Raw genomic sequence first — 22,326 nt, forward strand, 5'->3', positions numbered from 1 at the left:
TCTGACAGATCCGGTTGTCCAGTCCAGTTTGATTTTGTAAGAGAGCTGAAGCCGAAGCGTGACCGCAGGCCTGCACCGTACCGGCTGGAGACCATAATAGCTGCCCTCCTATTTCTAGGTCATTTCAAAAAATAGAATAAAGAAGCATTTGAGTTATGAATATGCCTAATAGTGGACGAGGAGGAGGGCTGGCTGTTTCGGAGGAGCTAAATGACTGATTTAAGAGGAGAGGCTGTCTGTCCTCGTACACAAAGCAGAACGAGAGAGATAACTGGAAGGGTGGAGTGTATGTTGGGGGCTGTTGTAATCTTGTGACAGGGTCACGAGAAATAAATCAGACGTTTTAAATTATTCTATTTCTTTTGCTCGGCTCGTCTGGGAAGGTTTTGGAGGCGGATCCGTTCGCTTCATGAATGAATGAATGAATGTGTTTAGAACTCAGTCAGAGGAAGCGCCATATTTAATTTGATGTGAATGAAGACAGCGCTGTGCGGGACAGAAGTACAGGCGTTCAGTGTGTTGTGCTGGCCTGAGGTCATGTCTGAACTCGTCACGCGACTAGTGTCCGACAGAAAGCCTGCAATCCTAACCCTATCTATCTATCTATCTATCTACAGTATCTATCTGGCTATCTGTATTATTGTTCTGTCTATCGTTCTGCCTAACGTTATATCGTTCTGCCTATCGTTATATCGTTCTGCCTATCGTTATATCGTTCTGCCTATCGTTCTGTCTATTGTTATATCGTTCTGCCTATCGTTGTATAGTTCTGTCTATCGTTGTATCGTTCTGTCTATCGTTGTATCGTTCTGTCTATCGTTATATCGTTCTGCCTATCGTTGTATAGTTCTGTCTATCGTTGTATCGTTCTGTCTATCGTTGTATCGTTCTGTCTATCGTTGTATCGTTCTGTCTATCTTTGTATCTTTCTGCCTAACGTTGTATCGTTCTGTCTGTCTATCGTTGTATTGTTCTGTCTATCCTTGTATCTTAAAGTTCTGCCTATCGTTGTATCGTTCTGTCTATCGTTGTATCGTTCTCTCTATCATTGTATCGTTCTGTCTATCGTTGTATCGTTCTGCCATTGTTACATCGTTCTGCCTAACGTTATATCGTTCTGTCTATCGTTGTATCGTTCTGTCTATCTTTGTATCTTTCTGTCTATCGTTGTATCGTTCTGTCTATCATATCGTTCTGCCTATCGTTGTATCGTTCTGTCTATCGTTGTATCTTTCTGTCTATCGTTGTATCGTTTTGCCTATCGTATCATTCTGTCTATCATTGTATAGTTCTGCCTATCGTTGTATCGTTCTGTCTATTGTTCTATCGTTCTCCATATCGTTGTATCGTTCTGCCTATCGTTGTATCGTTCTGCCTATCGTTGTATCGTTCTGCCTATCGTTGTATCGTTCTGCCTATTGTTGTATCGTTCTGCATATCGTTGTATCGTTCTGCCTATTGTTGTATCGTTCTGTCTATCGTTGTATCGTTCTGCCTATCGTTGTATCGTTCTGTCTATCGTATCGTTCTGGCTATCGTTGTATCGTTCTGCATATCGTTGTATCGTTCTGCCTATCGTTGTATCGTTCTGCCTAACGTTGTATCGTTTTGGCTATCGTTGTATCGTTCTGTCTATCGTATCGTTCTGGCTATCGTTGTATCGTTCTGCATATCGTTGTATCGTTCTGCCTATCGTTGTATCGTTCTGTCTATCGTATCGTTCTGGCTATTGTTGTATCGTTCTGTCTATCGTTGTATCGTTCTGCCTATCGTTGTATCGTTCTGTCTATCGTATCGTTCTGGCTATCGTTGTATCGTTCTGCATATCGTTGTATCGTTCTGCCTATCGTTGTATCGTTCTGCCTAACGTTGTATCGTTCTGTCTATCGTTGTATCGTTCTGCCTATCGTTGTATCGTTCTGTCTATCGTATCGTTCTGCATATCGTTGTATCGTTCTGCATATCGTTGTATCGTTCTGCATATCGTTGTATCGTTCTGCATATCGTTGTATCGTTCTGCATATCGTTGTATCGTTCTGCCTAACGTTGTATCATTCTGGCTATCGTTGTATCGTTCTGGCTATCGTTGTATCATTCTGCATATCGTTGTATCGTTCTGGCTATCGTTGTATCGTTCTGCATATCGTTGTATCGTTCTGTCTATCGTTATATCGTTCTGTCTATCGTTGTATCGTTCTGCCTATCATTCTGCCTATTTTTCTATCATTGTATCTTTCTGCCTATTGTTGTATCATTCTGCCTGATTTCAAATTCCATAACTGAATTGGAATTTAAGACATTTTATATTAATTTCTGAATGGAGCTCAACCCTGATCATCAAAGGGCAACAAGTCCTTGTTTTTTTGTCTGGTGGAGATTTGGAAATATATATTTTCAATGTTATTCAACCTATTGAAGAGTCTGTACTTCTATTCCTCACAAGTTTGTTTTTTTCTGGCTTCTTTATTAATGCAATATAAAAAACAAAAAAAAAACTGATTGTGCACATTCAGGAATTACCAACAACAAGAGTGAATGCAATGCTGCAAAATGCACCAGTGTAGAACGGCACATGTCATGTTGTTGTAGAGAAGGCTATATTACCTACTCCTGGCTTGTAATATTTTACACAGACATTAACATTGTCTGCATTTAGTGGCTTGGTATGAGATCAGGGTCCAAATGTAAAAACTCACAGGTTTTTAACCAGCACTAGTACGCTTTTGTACTGTGTCCAAAAATCAAGATTCTGACAGACCTTTTTTTTTCAGGCAGGTAGTCAACTGATTGACTAAAAACGTCAAATGTGACGTGCCAAAGTTCACATTATACTGCATTATATGACTGTAAGAGCTCATTCAGGAGAGATGCTGATGCGTGTAGTATTTCTCTGACGGAAAATGAATGCACTAAAACAAACAAAAGGGAAGCATTGTTACTATAGCAACCAAATGACTGGCACTTTGAACCTTGAATGCAGATTCTTTTTCCTTTAAAGCACTGCAAATATTTGTCATCAGACTTTCATTCACTTTGTAGTAATAGTTCATAGAGGTATAGAAGAGTTTATGTAATAATGCCGGATGTGCGTCTTTTAAAAAGATTTTCCACCTCATTGAAAGCATTGTGAACCTGGGTCCGTTTGGGTTAAAAGGTGTGTACAGAGTTAGGAATGGCCTTCAGTCTTTACCCACTGTATTGCTTCAGTCTTCATTTAATCTCATCGTTGTTTCAGAGAAACAAGTAAATATTTGTATTTTTCTGTCATTTAGGTTTGCTGTTCAAGACTGGCACATTCAGAGATAAGAATGAGTCACATACTCATTAGATACTAGAGATCTATTTAAAGGCACACTATGCAGTTTCCATTTTTCTCAAACAGCGCCCCCTAGAGTCGCTGTGGAGTACTTGTATTTAACGTTACTGTCGTAAATACCACTCACGCAGAGCCGTCTCTGCACTCTTCCGACCGCGCTTTCTTCGTTTTCTTCGTCGACTCTGCCCTGATTCACGTCTGAAATGTGTGCTAGTGTCTTCCACAGAGGCTGCTTCATATGTTGTTGATGTATGTGACGTCATGCCGTAAAGCAAGTCGTGATTCTCGCAAGATTTGTCGGGCGCCACCTCTCAAACTTGCATTGCTGGTTTTCCCCCTGCTTTGCTATCGGGATGATTCGCCCTACTACGAGTTTGTTTACCATCGAAATGATTTCGAAGCTGTTATATTAAGGTACAAATCTTGCATTGTGTGCCTTTAACATCAGACATTTCTAGAAGATTCCCTGCTACCTGAAATGAATCATGGGTCATTAGAGCCAAATCTTTTGCCCAAATAAGCTTAGGTTTTGTGTTGATGACCATCCTATAAGCCAGGTGTCTCTTGGCATTAATGCATCCCTATATTTGGAAAATATGTTGTTGTTTTGTTTTTATTTTTTTTGGTGATCGGGAAAATCCCCTTTTCACATGCTTTCATTTCCTGGGTCTGTGAGCAACAAAACCATCTCTTCTGCTTTTGTTCTAAGATGCAATTAAATTGTGGCGTGTTGCTCAGCTGAAAGATAAAACAATTAGACCTGATGCATGTTTTGCGAGTTGCACGTGAGTTTTAAATGATGCACAGATACTGTAATTTGATGCAGTTAGATTTGCATCTGTTTAGCATGGGAAGCAAACGCTGTTTGACCTGTTTGATATGAAGCACATTGACTCTCCAGGGATCCAGCCCTGTCATAACATAATCAGCACTGGCCCATTAAAAACCAACTCTTCTTTTTGCTTTGGAAAAGCAGTGTAGACTTCTATGGTCTCTGTCTCTCTCTTGTTTAAACCTCGGGTGTTGCTACTTCAGTTGTCTAATGCATCACGTCTTAATGTGTTTCCATTTTGGACCTGCTACACAATCAGTGTGTTTAATGGTGATCTCCATTAGCATGAATCCACTGAGAGAAAAGAGAAAAATAGCATTGCTTGTGCTTCTTCTAAAAGATCAGTAAGCTTTATTTCTATAGTTTTTTTATTTGGTACTTGTAATATCTGCAGAGAAAAGGTTAAATGTGACCTGTATGTGTGGGAAGTGCAGATTAACTGCACTATTATGTTTGCTTTTATCAATCCACATTTTTTGTATTGTAACTAACTATTTAAGTTTTTTTTTAAATACGCCATTGTAGAAATGTCATTTGGCTGCGTTTACACTGCAAATGCATATTTTTTGACACATGCAGCAATCTATGATTTTTAGTTGGCAAATATTACACAAATAGTCAGTGTAATTGTTAATGGCATTGTGCTATTTAATTTAAATGCACCATTTAATTAAAATCAAAATATCTTTGTTATAATTATAATTAAATTGATTATATTATTTAAATAAAGTATATTATATAATTTAATTAAAATATTTTAATACTATTATTAAATTTGAATGTATATTGGTGCAGCGGATCACAAAACTCACGAATCAATTTACGGTTCAAATCATATTACGTTTTATTTAATTATTTTTGGATAGTCATTTTTCAGATCAGCCAAAAATAAATAAATAAATAAATAATGGGACAGGGGCAAATGTAACTTTGCTTTCCATTAATTACTTAAATCACACTTTAAGTACTTTGATACCACAGCAAAAACTACTAGCCTTACTAATAAAGTTCAAACATTATTAAAGACAAGTGAACAGTAACAAATACACTAATTACAAGCATAGATAAATACAATATTACAAATAATACAAAGTTACTAATAAAGCATAGTCTAACAGTAGTATTCAAATGTAGAAATGTAATCATTAAATGTATAAAAACACTATAATGTTACTGTATAAATTAAATTTATTTTAATCTTTGTTTTGTTGTTTGATTAACATTAATGACATGGACTGCATTAAGTATTTATAGGCTGCTGTCACTTTAAGACCGAGCGCACGGATCCAATATAATGATACACATCTGATTTCTTTCTGAACTGTTTATATACACTCAAGACATCGACTGTGTTTACGAGAATACTTGCCAAGATGGGTATTTTTGGCATAATTTTGTGTGTATGTGTCTGTTCAAGCCCAAGGAGACACGAAAGAGGAATCAATTCTCTTTGGCCTCTTCTTGCGCTTGAATGGTTTAAAATTGCTTGAATGTGTAAATTGGCCAGACAAAACACGTGCAAATGATAAACATTCACTCTATGAAGGTTAAACTTTGCAATTAATCCGCAAATCACATGCGTGCCGAACCGTGGGGACTGGTCCGTATGGATCAGGGATCAGCTACGATCCGTTGGACCCCTAATATTAGGCTTGACTGTTTTATAGTATAATTTGTCAAGACAAGCCCCTTCAATGCCATATAAATTCCAGGGGCTTATTAGAAAAAAATTCTAAAATATATTTCAAATATTGTTCATATAAGTTTTTATTTTATTTTATTTTTACTAAAAGTAACAAATATTAGACCAAGAAAATATCAGCTTGTAATATGTTGACCCTGCACAGTAAATTAAGTTATTGTATATAAAGTATGTTGGCAATGGCTGGAAAAATTGGAGGCGGGGGAAATGTTTGTGAAACCTGCTTGGAAACTGTCATTAGTATTACCTGATGGTAGGGGTGTAACAATACCCTCACGATTCGATACATCAATCATAATACTGAACTCACAATACGATATTATTGCGATACTCCAACACGTATGTTAAAAGGTTAATAAAAAATGTACTGTTGATTAGAATGCTCAATTTGATATTACATTGTGGGTATAAATGAATAGGCTTGGACTTGGTGCTGATAACCCAATGTACAGGACAATGGAGACACCAGAATAAAAATAGGCTATTCATGATTCTGAAGCTGAAAATACAAAATTATTTTAGACAAATATGCTTGCACTCGGTCACTGACTACATATATTTAAAATAATGTAGGCCACTTTTTACTGGTAACATCAGACTTTTGGCATTATCAGGACCCACAAATATTCCCCCATTGTATTATTATACATTATATTCAACATTATATATAGCCGTTTAATGTAGTACTGACACTAAAACTCTGAAAGCTTGAATTTTTGGGTGAACTATCCACGATACATATTGTTGCATTTTTGTATTATGATATACACTCACCTAAAGGATTATTAGGAACACCATACTAATACTGTGTTTGACCCCCTTTCGCCTTCAGAACTGCCTTAATTCTACGTGGCATTGATTCAACAAGGTGCTGAAAGCATTCTTTAGAAATGTTGGCCCATATTGATAGGATAGCATCTTGCAGTTGATGGAGATTTGTGGGATGCACATCCAGGGCACGAAGCTCCCGTTCCACCACATCCCAAAGATGCTCTATTGGGTTGAGATCTGGTGACTGTGGGGGCCATTTTAGTACAGTGAACTCATTGTCATGTTCAAGAAACCAATTTGACTCATCAGACCAGGCAACATTTTTCCAGTCTTCAACTGTCCAATTTTGGTGAGCTCGTGCAAATTGTAGCCTCTTTTTCCTATTTGTAGTGGAGATGAGTGGTACCCGGTGGGGTTTTCTGCTGTTGTAGCCCATCCGCCTCAAGGTTGTGTGTGTTGTGGCTTCACAAATGCTTTGCTGCATACCTCGGTTGTAACGAGTGGTTATTTCAGTCGGCCCATTCTCCTCTGACCTCTAGCATCAACAAGGCATTTTCGCCCACAGGACTGCCGCATACTGGATGTTTTCCCTTTTCACACCATTCTTTGTAAACCCTAGAGATGGTTGTGCGTGAAAATCCCAGTAACAGAGCAGATTGTGAAATACTCAGACCGGCCCGTCTGGCACCAACAACCATGCCTCACTCAAAATTGCTTAAATCACCTTTCTTTCCCATTCTGACATTCAGTTTGGAGTTCAGGAGATTGTCTTGACCAGGACCACACCCCTAAATGCATTGAAGCAACTGCCATGTGATTGGTTGATTAGATAATTGCATTAATGAGAAATTGAACAGGTGTTCCTAATAATCCTTTAGGTGAGTGTATTGTAACACCTGATGGACAATGAAAGTGTGCGGTAGATTTTGTGCTGCATGTAGAGTTGAAAGCTTCCACCGCAGCACCATATTTACATTCCTCTGAGCCTCAACAATTTTTTCAAAAACTGAGTAGGATTTGGCTTTATTTGTGCAGATATGCTCGTGCCCCTTCGCTGATCGGTTCACTTCCGTCAGTCACAGAGGGGATGAAGGATTTTTCTCATTCTGAAAAAGCGGCCTTCATTTGAAATCCTCACTCAGCTGAACCGAGAAGCAGAACAGGAGTGTTATGTAACGAGAGACAGGGAAGGAGAAAGAGCTTTTAACTGTGTGTAAAAGAGAGGAAGCCAGGGGTGACGCTTTGTTTGAGAGGTTTGTTGCTCGAGGTGAGTGGGGACAACAAAAACAAAAAAACTGCATCTTTTGGTATTGTCAGTGTCTCTCAATAGGTTTGTGGTTTTCCAACCAAAACCTACACAAAGTTTTCACCTCCTTCTACTGCGGCTACAGTTTGAGCGATGATGCTTTACACTCTTAAAGGGATAGTTCACCCAAAAATGAAAATTCTGTCAGCATTTACTCACCTTCATGTTGTTCCAAACCTGTATGAGTTTCTTTGTTCTGCTGAACACAAAGGAACATATATTTTGAAGAATGTTTGCAACCAAACAGTTGTGGGCCACCACTGAGTTCCGTAGTATGGGGGAAACAATACTATGGTTACAAAATACTTTGGTTACAAACATTCTTTAAAATATCTTCCTTTGTGTTCCAGGTCGTTTAATTAATGCATGCTATTTTAAGGGACTTCTTTCCTTTAAAAGAAGCCCCTTTTTTCTCATTGAATACCCGGTTTCATTTGGAAATGTTGCAGAATTAAAGTGTGTGTGTCATTCCATGTTGACTTTAATCTCTGTCTGACTATGAGGGTCTGTGTGTGTGGGCGAGTTCACATGTGTGACAGATCATACCAACCCTTTTGAAGCTCCGACTGTACACTGGGCTTCACAGGCATTCAACATTATTTTATTTTTTTTGATTAAAACACATTGCATTAATGAAACCTAGAGGTTCCCAAACGTTTTTGTTAGTCAAACTCCTTAGATGTAAAATACCCCATGATATTTTAAGTTAGCATTTCAGTAATTTAACAACATGTTCATATATTCTAATGTTGGTTAATGGTGAAGTGCAGGTCAGCAGATAAAATATTTGTATGTATGTATATACACTGAACAAAATTATAAACTCAACACTTTTGTTTTTTCCTCCATTTTTCATGAGCTGAACTCAAAGATCTAAGACTTTTTCTATGTACACAAAAGGCCTATTTCTCTCAAATATTGTTCACAAATCTGTCTAAATCTGTGTTAGTGAGCACTTCTCCTTTTCCGAGATAATCCATCCACCTCACAGGTGTGGAATATCAAGATGCTGATTAGACAGCATGATTATTGCACAGGTGTGCCTTAGGCTGCCCACAATAAAAGGCCACTCTAAAATGTGCAGTTTCTGGTCCGAAAACCAGTCAGTATTTGGCGTTTATAATTTTGTTCAGTGTATATATATATATTAAATACAAATATATAAATTATAGGACAATTAAACGGGTAAAATATATTACATTAATGTGAGTCATGCAGTTATTTTTTTCTAAAATACACTGATGTTATTGTAAGTATTGCAAAGGCACATACTTGCTCTCATTGACTCTTTTTTTTTTTTATTTTTTTTTTTTATTGAACAATTAAGTGTCCTGATGTGCTGCCACATTGTGACCAAACCATCTGAACGGATTATCATGAATGAAGGATGCCGTACCTGTGGTCTTTATCTAGTCTTTCAACATAAACCTGACCTCTGACCCTTCTCTCTGCTCTAGGCACGGGTGAGAGTGGCAAGAGTACGTTCATCAAACAGATGCGTATCATCCATGGCACTGGATACACAGACGAGGACAAGCGTGGCTTCACCAAGCTGGTGTACCAGAACATCTTCACCTCCATGCAGGCCATGATCCGCGCCACCGAGAACCTGAAAATCGGCTACAAGTACGAGCAGAACAAGGTTAGAATGGTTCATGTTGAGTATTTCAGTTGTGATAAGCAGACAGTTTTAAAGCATTTAAGGCTGAATCTGATAAAAACATCTAGGTCATGTTTCGCCCCTATATCAAAACGTTTTTTTTAAGCCTTTTTTTGCATTATACATTTCCTGCCAAATTCTTTATGCAGAATAACATTTCTTGTTTCTTTCTTTTGATTTTGGATAAGTTTATGACCGGTTTCATTGTGTTTTTCTATTTTGGCCTTAAAAAGTTATATTTTAATATCCAGCCTTTGGGGAAAAGAAACTTCAGGGTTCATGTGGTAGTATAAGGGTACCTTTACATGACAAGGATGTACTAAAGACGGAAAAGTTTTTCCTTTGCGTTTTTCGTGTACAGACGACGTTGTCAAACCGATTCCCGTTCACACAGATCCACGAAAACGATTAAAATCGCTGTACACAGATGGTGTTGTGTAAACGGGCCCTTAGACACAATGTGATGAACATATTGCAATTCTTTTCATTTGACATACATAATTTATTACAATTTGATTCAGAATTGTATTATTTTTGTTTGTTTTTTACGTTTATTTGAATGGGGCAACATTTTAATTTCCAGAATTACTGTTCTCAAATAGAGTGTTGCAATTTTCATATAATCAGCAGTTCAAATGTGAAATTATATTAATCTACTGAATTTTTTTAATGTGTGTAAAATTAACAGAAATAGGCAAAATGGTGAATTCTGTATTTTATGCTCCACTAGTATCACCAAATGCAATTGCAAAAAGTTTTGTGAAAAATTAAAAACATCACCTTTAACCTTTTTCTTTAAAAAGATTTTAGGTTCAAATGTATATGTATGTATATGAGGAAGTTTATTTTTTAGCTGCTGTAACTGGTCACCTTTTGCTTTTAACCACTTATTTCAACCATGAATTGGTTTTTCACCATTCATAATTTTTTGTCATTCTCTTAAAATGTGCTTTAGTGTGGCAAATAAATAAAATAAAAAAACGACAAATATTCCATGTGGTCTTACTATTAATAAGACGTCATGCATAATAGAAGCTCTATCTATAATAATTACAGAAACATTAGAGCATGTTTAAAATAGGTTTTTATAGGAGTATTGCACACGTCAGACTTCTGTGGCATGTCAGCCCTTGAGTAAAAGAAGTACATGCTTTTAAAAAGAGTACTTATTATGAAAATAATATACTTTAAAAGAAGAATATACAGTCCTAGTCAGAATTATTGGCACCCTTGGTAAATATGGCACCCTGTGAAAATAAATCTGCAGTGTTTATCCTATTGACCTTTTATTCAAAGAATTCACAAAAATCTAACCTTTCATTGAAGTATAACGGGGGAGAAATCCCATTATGAAATAATTTTTTTTTCTCTAATACACGTTGGCCACAATTAATACTTTTTGCAACCTTTTGCCAAGATAACAGCTGAGTTTTCTCCTATAATGCCGGATGAGTTTGGAGAACACCTGACAAGAGATCAGAGATCATTCCTCCATACAGAACCTCTCCAGATCCTTCAGTTTCCCAGATCCATGTTGATACACTCTCCTCTTCAGTTTTCTAAAGGGTTCAGGTTAAGGAACTGGGAGGGCCATGGCAGAAGCTTCATTTGTGGTTTGTTTTTTGTTTTTTTAAAAACGGTTGGTATTTGATAGAATCCATGTATGTGTGAAGATGTCCAGGACCTCCAGCAGAAAAACAGGCCCACAACATTAAAGATGTCTCCTCGCTAAGACAATCAAGACACACATTCTCTTTCAGGCAATTTTGTAACATCTTAATTATTGCCCTGATGGTGGAAATGGGGATTTTCAATGCTTTAGCTATTTTCTTATAGCCACTTTCTATTTTGTGAAGCTCAACAATCTTTTGCTGCACATCAGAACTATATTCTTTGGTTTTACTCATTGTGATGGATGATTAAGGGAATTTGGCCTTTGTGTTTCGCCTGTTTCCTCATAATATTTAAGTCATGGCTGGATAATTTCATTTTCCTAGTCACCCTGGTGTGCTGAAAATTGTAAATATAAATAGAAATATGCGTCAGATATTTTACTCATTAAAATTTCTAGGAGCACCAATAATTGTGGCCAACGTGTATTAGAGAAAAACTTTTCATAATGTGATTTTCGGCGAATTCAAGCGCTTTCTCACTTGATCTCCTGGCGCTGTGTAGTAACGGTGTCGCGTGATCGAACTCGTGCCGCGCTGTCTAATATTGGTCCGAGCTAATAAACACTCAGCGCAGTTCAAAGAGAAGGTTTTGTTCTGCTTTCGTTTCGTTTGCTGTTTTTCATATGCAACAGAAATGGCAGCTCTTATCAGTTGGGCAACGTGGTGATGCAGGGCCGCGGGAAGTGGGGGTGCTGGGGGTGCTGCAGCACCCCCTGTTTTCACAGAATTGTAAATGCAACGCGTATGTTTGTTCATTAAAATTTATTAATTTTTAGCATTTAGTCATTTATTTGTAATAAACACTTTAAGTGGGCTATTTAAAAATGGTTATTTATATGTTAAATTATCTTTTTAAAACATAAGCGCAGAGTGTTATGTAATATTGTGTGTGTGTGTGTGTGTCGAAAAAATTTGTCCGCAGCTGCTAAAAAAAAAAAAAAAAACCCAGTCAAATACCCCACTGTCAGTATTTTGTAAGGAACAGGCAAATATGTTAAATATAGCAGGAGACATTTTAATTGTTTACTAATAAAACAGTTATTTTTTTATGTCATTGTCGGCTAGACAGATGAAGTTGACGACTCGCGATCTTCGCAGCGCCAGAGAGAAATGCACATTTCATACGAATTAGCCTACATAAGCAGCGCAGTCTGTTTTCTTTCGTTTTGAATTGTTCTGCTTAAAAGTAGACATTTAAAGCTATCTATATGTCTCAGGTCTGTGAAGCAATAGGCAACCTTATAGGCCTACGCTGAGTTTCGGTTCATTTATGAGACGAGCTCCAGGTTCACCAGCGCCTCCGTGTCCTGATTATCTATTTTCTAATAGCCTATATTTAGCTAACTTCTTATTAAATCCAGACAATTTGTTGACGAAACATCGATTAAAATTAAGATACAATTAATACAAAACGAAATTAAATTTAAAGACAGGCTTTGTGCTTTCAGTTTGAGGTCTCTGTGAAAGTTTTAAACCATTCTTTTAGTGCCACTTTAGAGCGCTCACGTCCGTAGCGAAAACTGTCTATAACTTTTTTTTTTTTTTTTTTTTTGTGGAATAAATTTCTAAAAAAATGCAACTTAGTCCTGTGCGACTTAGGCTATATATGTTTTTTTCTTCCTCGTGGCGCATTTTTTGACTGATATGCGTCTCCGGAGCGACTTATAAAATAGGCTACGGTAAGTTATTTATTCTTTTTGTGCAAATGTCCCATAAAGTCCCATCCTTTAAGGATTCATGTATGTCCCATTGACCGGTCCATTGCATTATGAATAAAAGCAGAATCAATTAAGTCAAAAATATAATGTGCAGTCAGGTGGTTGGAGTGTGGGCGCGTTTTTTGATGAGTTTTATAGTCTTGATATTGTTTCTTATTCAAAAGTAGTGACGCCCAAAAAAAATAAAAAAAATAATCAGCACCCCCAACCTAAAACCTCTTCCAGCGGCCCTGTGGTGATGGCAGTGTGACCTCCAACAAAATTTACTTGCAAAGTAACTTTGAAGAAAAAAGGTTGCAAAATGCAAACATTTGGCCACAGTCTGGAGCCCTGCATTTCATAATTACTTCTGTTGTCTTTGAAATATGGTTAAACTGTATGGTAAAACTTCTATGTCATGTATTTAAATATATGAAGTTGCAGTTTAGTACTTTGAAAATATATTAAATTCAAATATTATGTGAAGTAACACACTACAGTTAAAATTATCATCTACTTAACATGTGCTTTAATAGGTTAGTCAACACATCAATATAAGTATGTATGACAAAAGGATTATGGATTTTAACATAATGATTTAAAATGTACTTTAAAATAAATCTTTTAATTTGACATTATTACAAAGTGCACTTTTTAAAAGTTGAGAAACAGTCATGAACGTGTTCATTTTAAGTACACTTAATTGGCCTTTTTTCATTAATATTCTATTATCTTCAAGTACGTTTTTATTTTTTATTTTTAAATATACTTCTAATATTTGAAGTGCACATTCAGTACAATTAAGTGCACTTCATTTTCACATGGAATGTCAACTGCCCTATTGCATTGCTATTGATTATCTATATTTTCTTCTGTTGTTTTTGTCTTACACTTTTGATCTGTTTGGACTGCAGGCGAACGCTATGCTGGTGAAGGAGGTGGACATTGAGAAGGTGATGTCATTTGACCACCCCTACATTAATGCCATAAAGATGCTCTGGTCAGATCCAGGCATTCAAGAGGCCTACGACAGACGCCGAGAGTACCAGCTGTCAGACTCCACCAAATAGTGAGTATCATCTCTGCATTGAATACAATATGATTATTCATAGGGCTGTCACTTTGCGTTTGAAAATCGATTGCACAATCGATCGGACCAACCAACACAAGTTTCGCAAACGAAAATAGGGAACCGATTTTAATGGCCTTCTCTCGGAGCGAGTCCAGCTCGTCACGATACGCCCGCAGCGAACGCGTGTCACACAGCAACTGCAGGCTCTGACCAACACACATAACAGCAAATTATATTTCTGCATAATGTGTCTCTTTTTACTACAAAAATGTGAATTCTGCCGGTATTCAGACAGTCTCGTGCATACAGATACAGATTCGGGCTATGGGCTACAATCGCCTATGTAGGGGAAATTTGCTTGACATTTCTAACCATAAACACAGCCATGTTGAAGCCTGCAGTGATGGTTTTCATTGATGTTATGGCAGTCCACTCTGCTTATTGTTTTTCGAGAATGTTGCACTCCTGTTTGCCATTGTGCACGAAACTTCACGCCAGTAAATCATCAGAAATATTGCTGACTTGTGCGCGTCTCAAGCGCCCTCTTTACTTTCGTCCTAACGCCTGTTAGTCGTCCGTGGATTTGCCTATATTTGGCGTTTGGAAAAAATGGAAAGGTCTTTAGACATGGAAAATCGATTTTACAATCACTTATGTCTCAAAAATCGAACAGGATTTTTTCACAAAAGTGACAGCCCTAATTATTCATAATCATGTTTGTGTTTAAACCATGTCAAATCCCCTAACAATTAAAAAAAAAGTCAACATACTTTCTTAACACATTCCTGGTCATATCGTAAATGATCATTGGTGCATGTTATTCCATTGAGAAATCTGTCATCGTTCATGTCATAAACTCTTATGTGGGGAAATCTTTAATCACTGATGATCTTGAACTGATCACTGAATCCATGAGAATTTGTCTGATTCATCAACCGGTGATTCAGACTGATTTTGTGAGCTAAATCAACTGATTCTTTGAAAAGATTTGATTTAAAAGGTCAGTTTGAATTATGCTTCCTTGCATTGCTATTGCTCATGAACTCTGATGAATGAGAATGATTTTTTTAGTAAATAACTCCCACAAAGCAAAGCAATCATGTGACTTCAGAAGATTTACAATACAGCACGTGAGTCACATGGATAACTTTTATGGTTTGTCCTGTTTAAAGCTTGAAAGCCTGCATTCCTAGTCAATGTAGTTGTGTGGAAAAATGACTAATACAATAACGAAAAAAAAAATTCTCCTCAGTTGTTCCTTGAAAGAAACAACCGATAGTTGAAGTAAAAATGGATTGCCATTTTTGGGTGAACTATTTCTTTAATGCTAGCCAATATCCAAGATGTTATTAAATTTGGAAAAAGAAGGGGAACAAATCAAATTGTACTTAGAAATAACATGTCTTCCAGCTTGTATAACACACACAAATCAATTAATCTCTCAAAGAACGTGCTTCAGTGTTTCGTGGTCCTTTTTCTGAATGGGTTTGTGTCCGTGTCTCTCTGATGATCTAATTGAACAGTTTGGCGGCAGTCAGTCTTGTCCTATTTCTTTTACTGGCCCAATAAAATATGGAGGCAGTGCATATTTCACCACATCAATACACACAAATGTATGAAGCTAGGAGTCGTTGGCATCATGTGAATCACACCCCCTGCTGGTTTGTTGGGGTAATACAGGTCACATCAGTACAGTAGAACTATCTGAGATTTACATAAAACTGGAAACATACTCGTTTATATAATATTTCAATACATTTCTGATCTTGTTCTGAGTCGTCAACCGTGACAAACTACAGCATTTTACTAAATATTTTGCTTCAAAATGCAAAGGAATCAAAATTAATCAGTGGATCTTTTTTTTTTTTTAATGAACCAGTTCACACAAATGAATCAGACCTGTTCTACGAAAGCATGTTTGATCATTGATTTGATAGTTTCAATAGTTTATTTCTTCAGTTCTGTAGATATCAATTCAAAACAAGTACATTGTAGTTTAATTGGTAAAACGGGATGCAGATGGCTACATCTCATTTGGCAAGGCAAGGCAAGTTTATTTATATAGCACATTTCATACACTATGGCAATTCAAAGTGCTTTACATAGAAAGGAATACAAATAATCACACAATAAAAGCAAGGAAAATTAAAACAGTTATTCAAAATGCTTTACAAAGAAAGGAATCAAAATATCACACTATGGCAATTCAAAGTGCTTTGCATAGAAAATAAGGACAAAATAAAAGCAAGAGAAATTAAAACAGTTATAAAAGGAATTAAAAGAGATAAATTTACATTCTGATATTTTGATAGTGATTGATATTCAAAATAGTAAGCAAGCGCTGCTTTGTTTCACGGTTTGTTTCTGCAGTCCTAGTTTCGGTTTCCCTTTTTGAATGATGAAAATAGACTATTGATGCGTGCCGATATAGAAGATATTTACTAACGCGCAGGCGCAGAACACACATGCTAGTTGACAGTCGGCTTTAGTCCTTTCGGTGTGTTCAAGCGCAGCTTTTTGTCCAAGACGCAGCCGACGAGAGGCGACAACACAGTCAACTTTTATCGTCTCTAGTTCTTTGATGTCCTGGGCTTTATGGGATTTAAAGAGTAAAGTGCTACATATAATCAAGGCTGAGAATAGAACACAACGCTGCAGACAATGGCGACAGCCTTTAAGTCAAGTCATCTTCATTTATATAGTGCTTTTAACTATGTAGATTGTTCCAAAGCGGCTTTACAGTGATAATAGGAAATTAAAGTAACAGAGATTGTTTTGGCTTTATAGCAGCTCTAGAATAAAGTTATTGTCCAGCTAAAGTTAGTTTGATTGATTCACTTCCGTCGCAACGATCATTAGTTATTAACTTAGGGGCCGCTAACACGACACCGTTTTAACAGAAAACTCTTAAGTTCTCTTTACGCAAACTTTAAAAATGCAAACCAGTGAGAACGCTGATGGCGTGCACATGCGTATTACGAGTTCAGTCTATATGTGCGTTTGAATATATGTGTGCAGGCGTGTAGTCCTTCCCTACAAACCAACCTTCAACAAACTACTTGTCTGGCCTTAAAATGTATAATACAGAATTTTTTATCACTTCCGCATAGCCACGCGAACCGGAATTATCCCGACAACGCTTCATCTGTAGAGGGGTAAAGGGAAGGGAAGGAGGCCTTCACAGGGGAGAGACTAGTTGACACTTCAGGACTGCGTTGTCGTCGTGTCCAGGCACAGGTCCTTCATCAGATCTGGATACGGCCTGGATCCGGCGGACTGCGGTAAACCTCGGGATAAACAAAGACACTAAAATTAGCGTAGATGCCATTCTTCTTATGATGTAACGAATACATCAGGATTTATGGGAAGTGTTCCCGGTTCCAGCTGACCTAATCTATGCAGCCTAACATTGAATTATTGAAGTCTATAATGTGTTATGTGTATGCTAGGTCAAAGAGATGTGTTTTTAGTCTAGATTTGAACTGATAGAGTGTGTCTGCTTCCCGGACAATGTTAGGAAGATTGTTCCAAAGTTTTGGTGCTAAATAGGAAAAGGATCCACCGCCAGCAGTCGATTTTGATATTGATTATCAACTGGCCGGAATTTTGAGATCGCAATAGACTTTAACATTAGCTCTCTGTATGTTTATGTCTTATAGCTGTTTTCCATGTCCGTGGAGTAAGTATATGTAAACTGTGTGTTTACACGGCTTTTTAAAAATGTCAGGTGCCATTGTTTCATATGGCATGCGTTCGGCCAATCAGTGTACACTTACATCACTGGTAGTTCCTATAGAGCCGGTTTAGAAGTAGGAGCTAATTTAGTTCCCCATAAACTAAAATCATTCCCAATTCCCGTGGAGCAAACACACACAAAAATCAGGTACATCCACCAATAGTTATAGAAACTATGAAAATGTTCCTCTGGAGCGAATGGTGTTTTTATTCTCTTCATTCTTCATTCAAATCAAATAAGTCGATAAAGAGATTTCTATTCGTCAAGAATATTAGACCAGTGTACATTCTGCAAATAAAAGAACCTTAGTTTGACCACACACACACAAAAAAAAAAGCAAAAAAACCCATTTGTCTTCCTTATTTAGCCGTTGTGTTCTTTAGGTTGTCTCACAAGACACCGTAATAAGCATCTTCTGAGATCTGCTGACTGGGACGTCTGGAAACATCCTTTACCAAACCACCCGCGTGTGATATAAAGGGGTTAATGATGTTTTTATCTCTCTCCTTCTCTTTCTGTAGCTATCTAACTGATCTGGATCGTATCTCCGAGTCCTCCTACCTTCCCACCCAGCAGGATGTTCTGAGGGTTCGAATCCCGACCACAGGGATTATTGAATACCCGTTCGACCTTCAAAGCATCATTTTCAGGTAGAGGAAACAGGGCAATTATTAATCAGCTTTCATTTTGAAATTTAGGAAATGATTTTTTTTGTCCCACTGAATGTAGGTTAGCATCGAGAATACATCCACCGCTGGAGAGTTATTAATATTTTCCTGAGCTGAAGACGACTTTCTAGTGTGTGACCTACAAAGATCCAGTCACACCCCACATCAGTTAAAGTCGTCGTGGTTGTATTTTTCAATTGATTTGTTTGTCTTTATTGAGCCATCAAAACCCCACGAAACGATTTCCAGTTTTATCTTTGGAGAGATACACTGTCGTTGGCTGAAGCATAAATTTAAATGAGTATTAAAAAGTTTTTTATGTTTTTAAAGGAAGTCTTTTATGCTCACCAAGCATGCATTTAGTTGATCAAAAATACAGTAATATTGTGAAATAATATTTCAAATTAAAATAACTGTTTTCTATTTGAATATATTGTAAAATGTAATTTATTCCTGTGATCAAAGCTGAGTTTTCAACATCATTACTCCAGTCTTCAGTGTCACATGATCCTTCAAAAATCACTCTGATATGATGACTTGATGCTCAAGAAACATTTCTGATTATTATCAATGTTGAAAACAGTTAATATTTAATATTCCACTTAATATTTTTGTGGAAACCGTGATACATTTTTTTTTTTTTCAGGTTTGTTCGATGAATATAAAGTTCAAAAGAACAGCATTAAATCTTTTGGAACATTATAAATATCTCCACTGTCACTTTTGATCAATTTAATGCATCCTTGCTGAATTAAAGTATTCATTTCTTTAATAACAAAAAAAAACCATTTGATTGGTAGTGTATGCAGGGGCGTAGCAACGTTTCTCTTTTGAAAGATGACCATTATATTTTAAAGAGGTTTATTTTGCATGGCCGCAGTGTGTGTTGCCAGTTAAAAGGACTCTTGCCATCCGGTCGCTGTGGTTAAACGAATGCACAAGTGGTCAATTGTAATCCATCCATGGTTAGCACTTAACTTCTGCAAATCTAATTTCTAGACAACATCTGAAACTTTGTATTGTAGACTTATGTTATTTCCTCCTTAGAATGAATCACTTAGTTGTTGTCCTCATTTGTACGTCTCTTTGGATAAAAGCATCTGCTAAATGAATAATAGGAATGTAAATTAGTGAGGGCTAACATCATATAATGTAATTAATATTCATGACCCAAGGGTGTGGCCTATGTAGACAAAAGCTAGCTAAATAAAACTAGTTTAAACCAAAATGAGTGTTTTCAAAAGAATGTAATGAAAATTTTAAGTGTGCATTTTTAGAATTACAGTAACCTAGATTCATAGTTTTTGCAACAGCGTTTTAGGCCTAATTATTGACCTTTCATGACAAAATTGCTATAAGTTTATGGAAAGTTTTCGTATCTAGTGCACCCACACATTTAAAATCTGTCATGCTTATGAAAGACGCTGATGAGATTCACAGAGTGTTTTTGAATCGTTCCTATGTACGTGATATGAAAATTCATCAAAACACACCAGATTATTTCTGCCCTCTTTGCCATATTGACTCCATAAATGATTACCATCGGCTCTGTGGTTGTTAATCTCTGTAAAACTGTCTTAAACCCACACGCACCTCATGTCGAGTTTCCCGGAAGAGAAAAAAAACGAGTGCGCACGGCCATCTCTCTATCTTTTCACATCTCTCTCTCTCTGTCTGTCCTCCTGCCAAAGTTCGCTAAGTGCGGAGTGAATGTGGAGACTCGTCCTACATTAAAGAGCGTGTGTATGTTCAGAAGTAGGTCACCGAGCCCCTGGCTGAAGGAAATGAGGACGCTTCTATCTGAAGGAGCTTTATTTTGGGCAGCCAATCCTAGAGGGCTTCATTTATCAAAGGCCCCTCTGTGAACTGCTGGCTCAGGACTGGAGCTCTGACTCCACTAGGGGGCGCCGCGTGAACCCCGAAATCAGTGCTGGCTGCACACATTTGCCATGTTACTGAAATCTAGGGCTATGGGTATGTTCGGAATAGCATGCTAGCATACTAGTTTTATTGTTTGTGCATTATGCATATGCACAATGTTTATCTTTATTGACTAATTAGGTGATTGGACTCAAATGTTCACGAAAAAATATTTGTATGTGCAAGATGATTCTTGGACTTGCTGGATTTAACATGCAACATAAGGGTCAAGTGACAACAATGTAGCATATTACAGTTTGACTTTCTTTAAATAGTAGCTATACAGTATATATTGCATGGTATGCATAAGGTATTTTGTTATGTATTTTGTTGCTGCATGCATACTGCATACTCCAGTGTATTCAGTACAGTATATGCATACATATGCTGTATACTGCCTACTATTTCTTAAAGAGTATGTAAAACTGAAAAGTGTGCATTATGCAGTGATAAACAACAGTACTATGCTTTTACTATGTAAAAATATTTTTATTTGCAAGATGATTCTTGGACTTGCTGGATTTAACATGCAACAAAATAAGGGTCAAGTGACAACAATGTAGCATATTACAGTTTGACTTCCTTGTTCACATTATTATTATTTTTAAATAGTGCTATTAAACTGTATATATTGCATGGAATGCATAAGGTATTTTGTTGTTGCATGCATACTGCATACTACAATGTATGCAGTATATGCGTGAATATACTATATACTGGCTACTATTTTTTTTAGAGAGTATGTAAAACTGACAAATGTGCATTATGCAAGGATAAACAAACTATGATATGTTGTAGATTCAGTACATCCAGCTGTCATTTCAGCAACAAAATATACTTATCTTGCTTTTTAAATCCGAAACGTCTTAAAAAATAATAAAAATAAGTCAAGGAGGAGATAAAGGAGTTAAGATGTCGCTGTCGGTGAATTCGGCACACTTGAAACTGTAAATTCAGGTTGAGCGCATTGCATTTTGGGATACATATGCAGCGTCTTCTGGTTGTGTGCTGTGCATTTTAGCATGCTGACAAGGTCCTTCCATGCATACAGAAGATTTGCATACTGTGCACAGTAAAGTCATGAATTATTGATGCATATAATGTCTTTAACCAATCAATAATGCAAACGCTCGCTCTCTTTGTTTCTCAGGATGGTTGATGTAGGGGGTCAGAGGTCAGAGCGCAGGAAGTGGATCCACTGTTTTGAGAATGTGACATCCATCATGTTCCTGGTGGCTCTGAGCGAGTACGATCAGGTTCTGGTAGAATCGGACAATGAGGTGAGCAGCTTTATTTTTACTATAGACGTGTTTACCTTTACCTGTGTGGGTGAGTGTTTTTTTCACTGTGCATTTTGACATATATTATGATCCATTTTTTGTGTCTGTGTTCAGAATCGTATGGAGGAGAGCAAGGCTCTGTTCAGGACGATAATCACATATCCATGGTTCCAAAACTCCTCTGTCATCCTCTTCCTCAACAAGAAGGATCTGCTGGAGGAGAAGATCTCTTACTCCCACCTGGTCGACTATTTCCCAGAGTTTGATGGTACGTCTTCTTCCTGTCGTACAGGGTTTTTCACATAGACTGGTTTAATACAGACAGTACCAATGCATGCATGTGTTTTAGTAGCTGATGATATTAGCTTTTCGTTGACATGTTTGAAGACGTGCAGAGCGTAACAGCAGTAAAAATGCTGTTCAAAATCTCAGAATTAATGTATTAACCTTTCAAAACAGATCTGCCATGAGTTCTTAGAGTTAATTGACAGAATAAAGCAGTGTAATTTCAACTTTTTAAAGAAAATTGTTCTTAATAGCCAGATATTGGATGAAATACTACACTACTTATAACCTTGCAAAATTGCTAATCACAGAAATCATTTTTATGTGGGTAAACATCAGGAAATTTCAGATTTCCAGGCCTAAAAATAATCATGTAAATTAATGCATCTTAAAAGGTCATGGAAATTT

The 22,326-nt window shown here is 37.0% G+C and overlaps 1 protein-coding gene across 1 annotated transcript in view; it reads left to right on the top strand.

Annotated features, from left to right (window-relative positions):
- gna11b (guanine nucleotide binding protein (G protein), alpha 11b (Gq class)) overlaps positions 1-22,326 on the top strand; it is a 46,382-nt gene that overhangs the window by 21,256 nt on the left and 2,800 nt on the right. The window contains exons 2-6 of the mRNA XM_084118603.1: positions 9,385-9,569; positions 13,872-14,026; positions 18,287-18,415; positions 21,504-21,633; positions 21,748-21,901. Of these exons, the coding sequence (XP_083974729.1) occupies positions 9,385-9,569; positions 13,872-14,026; positions 18,287-18,415; positions 21,504-21,633; positions 21,748-21,901 (753 nt within the window). The remainder of the gene's footprint in view (positions 1-9,384; positions 9,570-13,871; positions 14,027-18,286; positions 18,416-21,503; positions 21,634-21,747; positions 21,902-22,326) is intronic.

Source organism: Abramis brama (assembly GCF_963993115.1).
Source record: "Abramis brama genome assembly, chromosome: 7".
Lineage (NCBI taxonomy): Eukaryota > Metazoa > Chordata > Actinopteri > Cypriniformes > Leuciscidae > Abramis > Abramis brama.